This window comes from Perna viridis, chromosome 6 (assembly GCF_037379345.1).
Source record: "Perna viridis isolate PV_CMFRI_1.1 ecotype Kerala chromosome 6, ASM3737934v1, whole genome shotgun sequence".
Lineage (NCBI taxonomy): Eukaryota > Metazoa > Mollusca > Bivalvia > Mytilida > Mytilidae > Perna > Perna viridis.
The window spans coordinates 25,176,673-25,189,135 of NC_142450.1; the positions used below are offsets into that span (position 1 = coordinate 25,176,673).

At 32.0% G+C, this 12,463-nt stretch overlaps 2 protein-coding genes across 9 annotated transcripts in view; both read right to left on the bottom strand.

The window, feature by feature from the left end:
- Positions 1-11,996, bottom strand: part of LOC148614229 (cell adhesion molecule 3-like) — a 74,243-nt gene extending 62,247 nt beyond the window's left edge. For all 5 annotated transcript variants that reach the window (XM_088588189.1, XM_088588187.1, XM_088588186.1 and 2 more), the window contains exons 1-2: positions 11,877-11,996; positions 8,473-8,853 (exon numbers count right to left, since the gene is read on the bottom strand). In XM_088588189.1, coding sequence (XP_088444315.1) covers positions 8,473-8,853; positions 11,877-11,934 — 439 coding nt within the window. In that variant the 5' untranslated portion in view covers positions 11,935-11,996. The remainder of the gene's footprint in view (positions 1-8,472; positions 8,854-11,876) is intronic.
- Positions 1,713-7,116, bottom strand: LOC148614232 (uncharacterized). 4 transcript variants are annotated; one of them, XM_088588195.1, is made up of 4 exons: positions 6,683-7,116; positions 5,990-6,216; positions 5,545-5,631; positions 1,713-2,470 (listed from the first exon to the last, which is right to left on the bottom strand). In XM_088588195.1, exons 1-4 carry the CDS (start codon positions 6,825-6,827, stop codon positions 2,408-2,410), a joined length of 522 nt encoding a protein of 173 aa, XP_088444321.1. In that variant the 5' UTR covers positions 6,828-7,116; the 3' UTR covers positions 1,713-2,407. The 4 variants fall into 4 exon arrangements, with proteins under 4 accessions (XP_088444321.1, XP_088444319.1, XP_088444320.1 ...); XM_088588193.1 differs by having other exon boundaries at positions 5,929-6,216; XM_088588194.1 differs by lacking the exon at positions 1,713-2,470 and adding an exon at positions 2,794-3,785.
- Positions 11,997-12,463: the final 467 nt, after the last annotated feature.

The following is a 12,463-nucleotide window of genomic DNA, read 5'->3' on the forward strand; positions in this document are numbered from 1 at the left end:
TACAATTGATAGAATAAAAATTGTTAACTGTAAAGAGGGTGAAGAAAAACAACTCAAAAAGAATTGAGGATGAACATCCTTCACAATCGAACGAGTTGCTTTATCCATATCAAATGGTGGATCTGCTACCATCTTTGCAAATATAAACATAATTCAGGAACTGAATGTCGAGATTTTCAAAGTCCACAGAATTGTGTTCTTGGATCCTGAAAAAAATGAGATGTAATTGAAACCCTAAATTCACGTTTATTATCAGAATAAAATAGCATTTATACTTTAATTCCAAATCATTATACATTTTTCTTACTCAAGAAAATACGGCACAATTACATAAAGATATGTAACAACACGGACATTTTGTACCGCGCTTATCTTCTAAAAATTGGGCTTCTGGAACAAGATTAGTTGCTACAAGATTGAAATCATCACTACAGAAATTTTGAGGTCATCATCATGATCGTTACGGTGTTTCTATCTGCACCATGAGAACCGATTTGCTCAATGTGTGAAAGTTTTAGTTTCCTCTTTTGTCTACCCCGGAATGGACTTTTTATGATCAACTCATCGGGTGTTTCTAGAAAACCGCTTATCCTATCGGGGCACTTGTCCATGGTCCCAGTTTTTAATTGAGTTTGAGTTGCGGTCTTTTACTTCAGTTTCTTTGTACATATTATCTTTCATGTTCTTTGTTATGTGTGTCTATGTTTCCTGTCTCATCACTGCTGGAAAACATTCTTTTGATTTCTGCTAGAATCTTAGTTTCCTTTATTAATCTTTGATACCCGAAATAATGTATAATATTTAATTTTTTCTATTGGTTATAATATTGACTATCTTATTTACATATCGTTTTAGTTTCTGGCAATACCATTGCACGAAGACTTTTTTATGATATGTTGTCATAAAATCCTGTTGAATGTGTTTTTATTGATAGTTTGTTTGAGTAAACTAGGTATTCCTACCAATTGCTTTTTGGATTTTGAACAAAATTACAGAAACATCGAGTATTCTTCGAGATACATTAGATTATGTTTTTTGTATTCTGTATTGATACAAGCAAGTTCGAATTCAACAGTTTTTTTTCTAGTTTATTTTATTGTTATGCCTTACTACTACTCTCCCAGGTTAGGGGGAAGGGTTGAACATTCACAAATATATCAAACACCCGCCACATACTGTATGTACCTATCTGAAGCCAGGAACCTGTAGTCCAGAGATTATCGTTGTTTGTGGTGTTCAATGTTATTCGTGTTAAGTTTTTTCCTTTAGCTTAAGTAAATTTTCGTTTTTCTTAATAATGTCACATTACTTTGCTTTTGTGATGAATTTGCCAATCATTATGGACCGTTTGGTGACCTATAGAAGTTTAATAGTTCGTTGAATGGTATTTTGATGATTTTACCATCTTATTGGTAGTCATACTACGACACCTTTATATATAATGATAATATAAAGAAATATAATTCGAGTAATTGAAATAAGTGTACAAACTTTAAAATGTAATTTTAGGAAAGGATATGTTTATAGGATTTTACCATTGACAGGTAACTCAACAGCCCAGAGTGTTGGCGTACAGAAGTTTTGTGAATTTGTCTTCAGGAATTTTGACATAGGTTCTTTCACTGAAATTTTCACATTGAAGACTGTTCTTGGCACAATTGAATTCGTTTTCAGATCTATCAAATCCACCTTTACTGAAAAGGCATCTGTGGAATAATATTTTTTACGTTTGATTAATTTATGTATTTGTTTGTACAAGCACCACAGTTCAACATTCACAGAACAAACAAATATAACTTTTATTCTCACTTGTGTCAAAGTGATTCATCCATCAAGTATCTTACTAACATCAATGATACATGAAATCGTTGAAAAGAGTACATTTTGGGGGCACATTCTCTTCCTTTTATTTTTTTCTCCTGGTAGTTTACCACTTTTTGTCATTCATTTAGCCCCAGCTGTTCAACATTTTTTAAGGTGGAGTTTAACCACCTTCATCAAATTTAAATTTGAGATATTTTAATTTCATTTTAGTCTGTTTACAACCACAAAATACCATTTGGTTCAGGAAGTATTTATTTTCAAACAGAATGATTTTAATTTGTCTTAACCGAAGACGAATTTCTTGTAGCTTGTTAAGAAAATGTTCGAATTCTTTGAAAGAACATAACTTGTTTTTCATATATAGGTGAAATATTATATTTAAACCGAAGAAAATAACTGACGTTGCAAAATCTTTAAACTTGACATGTTTATCTAAAGAAAGTTTCACACATTGTTGGTATTGAGAGTTTAGCACTGTGGCTTTTGAATCCTTCAAACCTTTACTTACATATGACAAGATTTCTATTGATATAGCCTCTAAATTGTAACAACTGCAAAACCTTATCCTGTTGAATTTGTATGATTATGATCGTTTATTCTTTTCTCCAGGTGAAGGCAAGTTGTTATAGAGCCGAAGTAATTTGTACTGTAAATTAAACCATATAAGAAACAGCTCAAGATACGAGAGTATATACAACCCAAAACCCTGAAAAGGAAGCAACGATAAAGATCGACAACGGAGCATCCTTATTGTACCTCACACGTGCAGAAGGAATGAAGCCACAATCCCCTACGGTTTTTGAAATCTGTGTTCTAGAAAAGCAGATGTCGCTTCCTCTGCCGGTGCACCTGGTCCTGTTTTACTGGAGTTTGGAATGATCAATTACATTTGTTTCCAAGTGCGTATTATTTTAGTTGTATGTTCTTTGTTGTGTATTTAATTTTTCTTTGTTTAGGTGTATATATATCTGATCGAAAGGCTTTAGTATTTTTATTTAATAATAGCAACCCTAATGTAAAAGTTCATTTTGCAGAACCTTATTGTGGAATTAATATGGAATTTTCTTTTCCGATTCGATTCAATGAAAATCATAAAATTTCCATGAACCGGTCATTTGTCATTATGTATAACAAAACTGCAATCATATTGGTTACCGGATATTGGTTACCGATCCGTTACCAATAATTCAGTCAACGATCATTGGCTCAGGAACTGTATATTCTAAAGCAATTTTGTATAGAAAGATACGCTCTACTCTTTAAAGTTAACCTTGTTATTGATGACATTCTGCATGAAGTTTTGAATTAAATCGGTCTTCATCCGCCATTCAATAGGCTGTTATGAGCCTTTACCTTCTCATGACTTTCAATGAAATTAAATCTTTAGTAAGAATTGATCCGTAGCTCTAAAAATAATTAGTTTGCTTTACTTTTAAAACAGATAAAAATGCAAAACAAAAAGTATTACTCAAGCTTAATACAGAATGAAAAAAAAATATGACTAACTTTCTTATTTCTAGAATATTAGGCTACAATCGTCGCAGTACACAATATGTAATAAACCACACAGTTCTATTCATTAACCAACGATTTCTTTTTCAAATGAAGGAACGGTATTGTTTAAAGGACGTCATAAATATATATCATATGAAGCACTGAATACTAAAACTTTATGACGAATAATCTTGGGACATAGACATTTAAAAATGACAAAGTTTGATACCAGTAAAAAAATAACAATTGTATGACATGAGAAGAAAAGGAAATGCGCTATAGTAAACACCAATTTTTGAGCTTCATCGAGCACCATTATAATTTTATTAGTGCACATATATAATTCTCTGAGAGGCTAATTACAGTACTTATCTGTTTTTCTCTCACATATGTTTATCCATATTGGAAGTAATACCGAAGCCACAGCGACGGGACAATTCAACTTCGCCAAAAGTCAAGAACATGGTCTGAACATGGAGACAGGAAACAACAAAGATTTAGACAATGTAGCGAATGGAATAAAACAGAATAAAACAAAACTGAAGAAATTGAAACTAAAGCACTAGCAATATGAGTTCCAACGTACGACCCACAAGAACGAAAATGCTAGTTTGCGACCTTACTGCAACATTGGTATATAATATTTTCATCATTGGTATATGAAGCATTAAATGGTACGGATGGTGGAAAAAAATTGCAATATCAACATAAACTCCATTGACTTTCATTTGTATGTACACTCAAGTGACGAACTCGGTTCTTATTTGACATGAACATCTCAGTTCAACTCCACCTTGCCCATATAGCTCTATTAGGATTTGTTGATAGTGTCACTGTTATTCCAACTACACCTGCCAGTTTGTAGCGGTCGTAGGATAACTCTTGAGCCATTTCTTTTAGTATTTGTTTTCAAACATGGAACTGAATAGATCAAATAATGTAAAGCTCATTTTGTCACAGAGTGTGGTATAAAACTTCAATTTTCATGGGTTGGGAAAATAATGGAATATATACATATGAATATTTTTTACACTCATTTAAAGGCATCTGTTGTAAAAATAAACTAAAAATACCTATAGAACAATATATCTGGGTCATCATGAATAGAGGATATTTTGTTGCAAACAATGGAAAAGAAAATAAACAAAAACGCATATTGTAAACGAGAACAAATAAACCCTTAAAAGCTATGTGTATGACAAAAACGATAGACGTTTCAACATGCTACATTGGAAAAAAGTATATTCACTGGAGTGCAACCTTGTAGTCAATTGAATTTGAAATGAAAAGGTAGTCAAACTATACATGCATTTTTGGATGGCTATTTCAGGAAATATTTAGTAATTTTCATATGGCAAAATACTTACTTGAGATTAAATTTCCAATCAGAGAGACAGAGCTTATCGATAAATTCTTATACGTCATTTCAAACAGGAAGTGTAAAATGATATAAAAATAGCGAAAGTATCTACCTTCGTTTTCAAAACAGGATAAAAATAGAACACACCGAATAAGATGTTTTTGTTATTTATATGCATTATTACTAAAACCATCAAATACAAAACTTTCGTTACCGTTGAAGAACAAAAATACTATTTTTCCATGACCAAACAACTTAATGCTAAAACCAATGTATGGAAATTACATAACTATAGTTTGATAAGAGATTGTAATGCATTTGTATGCTTCTGGGTTGTATTATACTAGGTTAGCTTTGACATTCTGAAGAAAACAATTAAACATTGTAAACAAAAAGTTTAAAGTTGAACGATGTAGGACGATGTAGAAAGTGTTGTCGTATGTAAACAATCATTTTGCTAAAACAATTATTAAATAACTGATATAACAAACGTACAGCTTTTCGAATTGAAGCAATAAAGTTCAAATCATTCTGATCACAGAGAGCAATTTGTACTTGATATTTACGTGCAAACCCTTGACTAGAAATCACAATCAATTATTAAAAATTTCCGCAGCAGTAGTATATCATTAAATCAATTAAAATGAGAATATATTTGAATAATTTTTGAACCGTACTTGCCTACAATATAAAAGTTCTGTTTTATTTCAATTCCATAAAATAAAAAATGTAATCTCACACAACTTTAATATATTGACAAAAATGACAATGCAATATACTTGTTCTTTTTGTTTTTTCAATTCCGTTAAATGTATTGAATAAAATGACAATGTAATAAAACTAGTCACTGTAGTTACATCGCTTACCTCCATGGAGAATATCTGCTGTTGTTGAATTTTGATGATAAGTCGTTTTACCAGGAGTAGTTGTTGGACCAAGGGTGGTTGAAATGTCTGAAAAAAAAAATAATAAAAGACCTGCTTTTAAACAAGAATAAATTAAGATCGAAATTCATACGTGGATATCGCGTATACAGGCACATAGCTTAAAGGTTTAACTCGAAAGTCAAAACGAACTTCAGAAAATTTAAACTGTATAAAGAGAACAGAAAATAAATAAACACTAAAATAAATAATTTATGAAATGATATTAATGAAGGAGATATCAAGACAGTAGTTTAAAATTATTCTAAATAGAAACTATGAAATATCAACATGCAAATATATAGCGATTTCACTGATGAAGATTACCTATTATAATATGTGCTTTGTTGCTATCGTTAAACGTCTTTAAATTAAAACTATTCATTACCAAACACACATAATTATCTGTCTCATTAACCACCACGTTCTGAATGATGTATGTTGTTCCCGTCCCGAGATGTTCATTGATGTCTGATTCTTTATACCAAGTGTAATCTTGAGATGAAGGTGCTGGGTTTCCGTGGGCTGTACATGTCAACTGAATAGGGTCTGCTCCTTCTTCATAACTGGGTGGTGCATTAGCAGGTAATGAAACCTGTACTCCTCGTACACTGTCTTTAAAAACATAGTATAAACTTTGATAATCAAAATATTTGACTATTTATCTTTGGCCAACAATGCATTTCACATTATATGTTAGATTAAACTTTTTACAACCTATGAATGTAAAATACCCTTGCCATTTACTTGGTTTTTTCACTTTATTTAAAGTTCGTATTCAATCAACCATTTGTAACCATTTCATTTATTTTATTACCTATAATTTACTTTAATTGAAAAAAATACATATTTTGAATGAAGAATGCATATAATGTTCATTTAAATCTTAAACATATTTATTGCTATTTTTTTTATAGTTTTAATATAAAATGTGATATAACCCTCACCACATCCATGCAATGGTTTGAACAAACGCTTGCATTAAAATATGAACAAAATTGTTCAATTCCATCACATTTGTTTCAGTTACAAATTAAGTAAAGTGTGTACTTAATGACTCTTGTGATAATACAGAACTTACAATAAACATCTATTGGTTGGGTTTGTCTGTTTTGTTTTGCGAAATTTTCATACATAATCTGACATCTAACAACAACATCTTTATCCTCTGGGGTCATCGTCATGGTGAATGTACTGGTACCGTTAAATGTACATGTACCTGGCATAACTGTAGCTGTAGTAGTTTCAGCATCAAATATTTGCTTTTGATTCCGTCTGATTCTGACCCATCTAAATCTACCTTGAGGTGTACCTACGTTACCTGTACAGGTGAAGGCAATAGTCTGTCCTTCCTCAATACCAGCGGTGGGTGCAAACAAAGGAACGGTATCTGGTGCTGATGAATTTCATATATATATATATGAGTTTTGGAACTATACTATTTTACTAAATAGTGTATTACTATAAGACATATAGCACGCACAGCTACGATCAACATCGATATATACAAGTCTAATGTACATATAGAATCTTCAATCGGTACAAGCCTGCAAATTTGTGATGTATGATAATCAAAATCCGTAAAAGGATGTTTCTTCTTCTTCTTTAAAATAATTATAAGGCAACATTATCTTTACAGACTTTAAACTGACAACATATTTTGAAGTCAAGCTTTCCTTTGGTATTGTAATGAGGTAAAGGATGAATAGATTAGTAATTATCAATAAAAACATGCTTTATTCTAAAGAATCGATGCAAAATTGTCAAAAATAGCTTTTTATACTTTCGTATTATTGCAGAACAATTAAGTTACTGTTTGAGTTTTGATTAAATCTACTCTGTTATTGATGCAGAATACTTGCATACTCGACCCTTTTGTTTTAACCGTGGGTTTGTGGTTGAGCATGCCTGGCATGTATTTCACGTGGTATTGGTTAGTGTACTTCTAGCAAATTTTCCACTCGGAAATGGATATAAAGCATGCTCTTCGACTATTCTCAGTTAGCATGAAAATTTCTACGGTGATGTCAGACTTACAACTGTATATGCATTTGGTTTGATTTAACAAAAATAGAATTGCTATTGTTCATATTTGAAGTACATTAAACCAATCTTTTTAGAACACTTAATAAATTGACTATTTGCTTTAGTCTACATGTCTGAGAACTTTTTTCTGGAATGATAAGGAGACTATCTGTCGTTTTTTATTGTTTCTGTTGTTAGACGAATTTTGATTAGTTCTTTAAGTCATTAATGAATTATAATTACGTACAGGGATGATTTTACATTATGTTCTCGTGCAACAGTACCGGAATTTCTCAGCTTTGTTTCAAGCTAATAATAACTTTGTATACTAGCATACGTTTTCTGCAAAAATGATGTATTCAGACAAATGACACAGGGACGAATAATTGCAAACTGTGGTTTAATGGATCGGATCATTTTACCAGTTCGAGACGTTTCCGCATATCAAAGTTGTTGTGAAGCGGTTGAATTGTTATTGTCTTTATACGTAAACAAAGCGATTAAAAAAAACAATTTAAAAAGTAAAGAAATCATCATAAAATGGAAAAAGGAAAGAAAGAAGAGTTCTAATTCGAAGCGAGCGACTTCAACATGTGTTTGAAGTATCATAACAAAATATCGTCAGTCAATGAAAGCATATCCTTTCATAAATTTCAATGAAAATTAACTAGTCAAAACGAAATGGTATTTCAACAAATAAATTATGGACTTTTATATCAAGGTGATGAATACAACAAATCTGCAGACGTATTGCAACCGAAGCCAAAAGCACCCCGCAAACAGAGGTAAAAAAGAAATATCACAAATTTTAACATTTTGTACATAACTACATAATTACATGTATACCTCTCACGATGAGTGAAGCGATGTCTGACAACATCGGATTAGAGCTTGGAGCATATACAATCTTACATTTGTACTCATTTTCATCTTCACATTCTATTCGGTTAAATGTCAAAACAGCTGAAGAAGACCCTGAACCAGGGTTGATCAGTGTTGTTCTTAATTCTAGATATTTTCCATAACTGGAGTATGAAGCATTAAAAAGTACGGCTGGTGGATAAAAGTTTGCAATATCAACGAAATATCCATTCACTTTCGCTTGTATGATTATTCCTGTGACGAACTCGGTTGTTATTTGGTACGAACACCTCAACTCAACCCCACCTTGTCCTAAGACACCTGTACTGGGATTTGACGACAGTGTTACTGTTATTCCAGTTACATCTGCAAACATACAATATAGTAAACAATATCATGGCTGTTAAATAAGTAATTGAAAGAAAAAAAAGTCTAAAGTGACATTTTTTATTTTATGTTCAAACTTGTAAGGAATTCTTATACACACAAAAAATTGCAACATTATTTTTCATCTGTTTTTTTTCTCTTGTTCAGAACGACCATGAAAAACATATGAAAACATATGTTTTAAATACAAATATAAATATATACTAATATTTCATGGATATGTTAAAAGGAAAACAATCGTTTCACAAATTATTTCAATTATTAAAGGCGTATGCTTTAATTATCCAAAAAATATGTAATCTAAGAGCAAAGACCCGACATACCAAACAGACACATAATAAAGAAAATTAAATGACCTAAATACTACGTACATATAAAAAAAGTAAATGCGCGATTCGGACTATAAAAATGGGAGCATGGACCAGGTGTACCGGTATGGTAAGCGTCCTCTGCTTTTCTAAAAAAAAAAAGCAACAAGTGAGAAAAGTCAAGCCCATGGTAGATGAAAGAAGAAAGGGAAACTTTGACACTTTGAACAAATCGGTTTTCATCATGCAGATGGATACGCCATGACGACCATAAAATTGTAGTAATGATTTTAATCTTATAGCAACATAATACTGTTCCAGAAGTCTAATTGTAAGAAGTCTACTGCAGTACAAATTGTCTGCGTAATTACGGCAAGCCCTTGCATAGAAAGAGTTATCAAGGAAACCAAGGTTATAGCGGTAATCAAACGAATGTAATCCAGGGACAACGACCAGACATGGAAAACAGAAATACTCAACAAGGAACATAAAGTAACTAAAATAATACATATAAAGTAACGGAATCAAATGAGCAACTCGGACTCCACTATAAACTGGGAGCATGGACCAAGCGCACAGGTAGGGTAAGCGTCCTCTACTTTTCTAGAAACACCCGCCGAGTTGCTAATAAAAAGTCAAGTCCAGGGTAGACAAACGAGGAAAGACAAACTATGACCCGTTGAAAAAAATCAGTTTTCATGGTGCAGATGGATACACCATAACGATCCACGAGTTCATGATGACGACCATAAACTTCTGTAGTGATGACTTCAATCTTGTAGCAACAAAACCCTGTTCCAGAAGCCTATTTGTTAGCGTTCTAGCGCGATACAAAATGTCTGCGTAGTTTAGGCAAGCTCTGGCATAACGTATGAGTATTAACACTCCATGCGCAGGTGCTGAAGGGATGTTGCCACAGATGAAAGGAAATGTTACAATTCTGAATGAAAAGTCATCACGTTTGTCCTTAGGATCGATTTCTAAGTGTAGGTCAAGATTTAGGAGTTGATTATACACAGTATGAAGGATCTCTAAGTACTTTATACTTGTATCTAGGAGTGCCGTTTTTTGAGTAAAAACAATGTATAATGTTTTTTGGTCGGACATGAAACCAAGTATAAGGAAAAGAAGTATAAAGAGTTAAAAACATCATAGGTTTCAATGCTATTTTATTCTGACAATAATCTTTTATTAAGGGTTTTCAAAAGATCTTTGAAATTGTTCAGGATCCACATTAAATTAATACCACTACGACAGTAACAGGTGTCGTGGTAGGACTGGAGACCCTCTTTGACAGCTATGAGAATATAAGTTTTGGAAGGGGTTTGGTGGGGCGTTTTCAGATCCACATATGTAGTGTTGTTTGTATGGACTCTTGTGGCGTTTAGGAATCAAGTACATAGAAGGTAGATAACAATTATCGTCTTTGGTAGAAAGATCAAAATAGGAATACACAGACTTATGGTTTTCCACTATCTTTACTTTAGAGTAGTATAAGTCTTACTACTATTATTTTCTAAGTATTCCTCTAATAATAAACAAAAAATAGATACAATTCCGTAGTACTCCTAAACATATGTTTCCATATATCTCTTGAAACATATGAAAACATATGCAATTTTCCTTATGCAATGGTTAAGTAGAACTTATTCATTTGTTTTTAATAAATATTAATATAAAGTATATTTTTCTATCGAAGATATAGACCCTCAATTACACCAATGTATTAAATATAAAAACATTTAATGTTACCGAAGTCTACCCGTTTATCTTTTTTTGTAAAAAATTCTCTAAGTCTCTAAGCCATATTGCAAACAGGTATTGCTTACAAATTGCAGAGACGAATTTATAAAGAGGTCAATTAGTTTACCATTACAAAACATTTCTTTGGTTACAGAAGCCTTATGAGTGGAATCAAGTGTAATGTTAATTTCCACTTGGTACGTATAGATAAGATTAAAGATCACGCTAAATATCGATAGAACTGCACTGCTTGTGTTTTGACTAGAAATCTTTCCCGCTTGCTGACTTGTGTTAAATGGAAATTATATCATCTTCGAGTACTAAAATATACAGTGATAGTCGGAAATCATTTGGAAATATACTGTTGGAAATCATGATAGGAATCTTAATTATTATAGCATTTGGAGATTTTGAATCTAATATTTTTTAATATAATATAATCCTATGTATTGGCTACATTCCAACAAATTGGACTGTCTAATTAATATCTTATTTCACTCAAGATTTTAACTCAGTCATTCCAATAATTGCGACCCCGACACGCAGTAGTGGTAGAGATTAACGGTCTATTGATATTGCAAGCGTACTTATCCTTTGGCGGTTATCTTTATGTAGCGATTTATCACACACACACACACACACACACACACACACACACACACACACACACACACACAACATATTCATCTGTTTATGTGACACTATTCAATATAAATTCAAGTGGAAATAGTTATAATATTAACAAGACAAAACTTATTGAATGCTTTGGTCAATTAATGTGTATAAATGGTGATTACTCGGGTAGAAAATCACGTGTTCGAAATATAAATATCTGAATGTACAGAACACAGATTTTTCTTTCATTTGTTTCTTTTCTATTAGAACGTTTAACAACATATTTGCAGAATTATCCTAAAATATCATACCTTTAATCACAGGATAATGCCTTACCTAAAGAAACATCTGCTATAAGATAAACAGCAGTAACCAGTAATACAGTGTACCACATTTCAACCAGGAAGTGTAGAATGATAAAGGTTGGATATTATCTATTCTATGTCTATATCTCACTTAGGGTAATATAAATTATAACACATAAGATAACTTGTTTTTTATTCTTATTTGCATTATTACGTAGGAGTGCAGTGTTTGCTTAAGGTAAAATTCCCCCATTTTATATGGTATGAGGCAACAATAGGGTATTAAAGGTCTTTACTAAATTAACATTAATAATATGTTGATTCGTACATAACCCTTTTTATAAGACTCGGATATGAGTAATGGAGATGGCAAGAAAGGGAAATGGATAAATAGCGTATTGAAAATGGAGAGGGTGAAAGTATACCCCATAGAAAAGCTGTAAATAGAGAACAATAGAAGAATAGAATAGGTTCTATGGCCCTTAATGATTTTGTACATAGGAAAACATAATATTTGTGTTGTACTTTTAAGAGCAAGTGTGTCGTCTTGAACGCTTTAAGTTTGTATATGCATATAAAATGAAATAAAATAAAAATAATAAAAATGCAACATGAAAA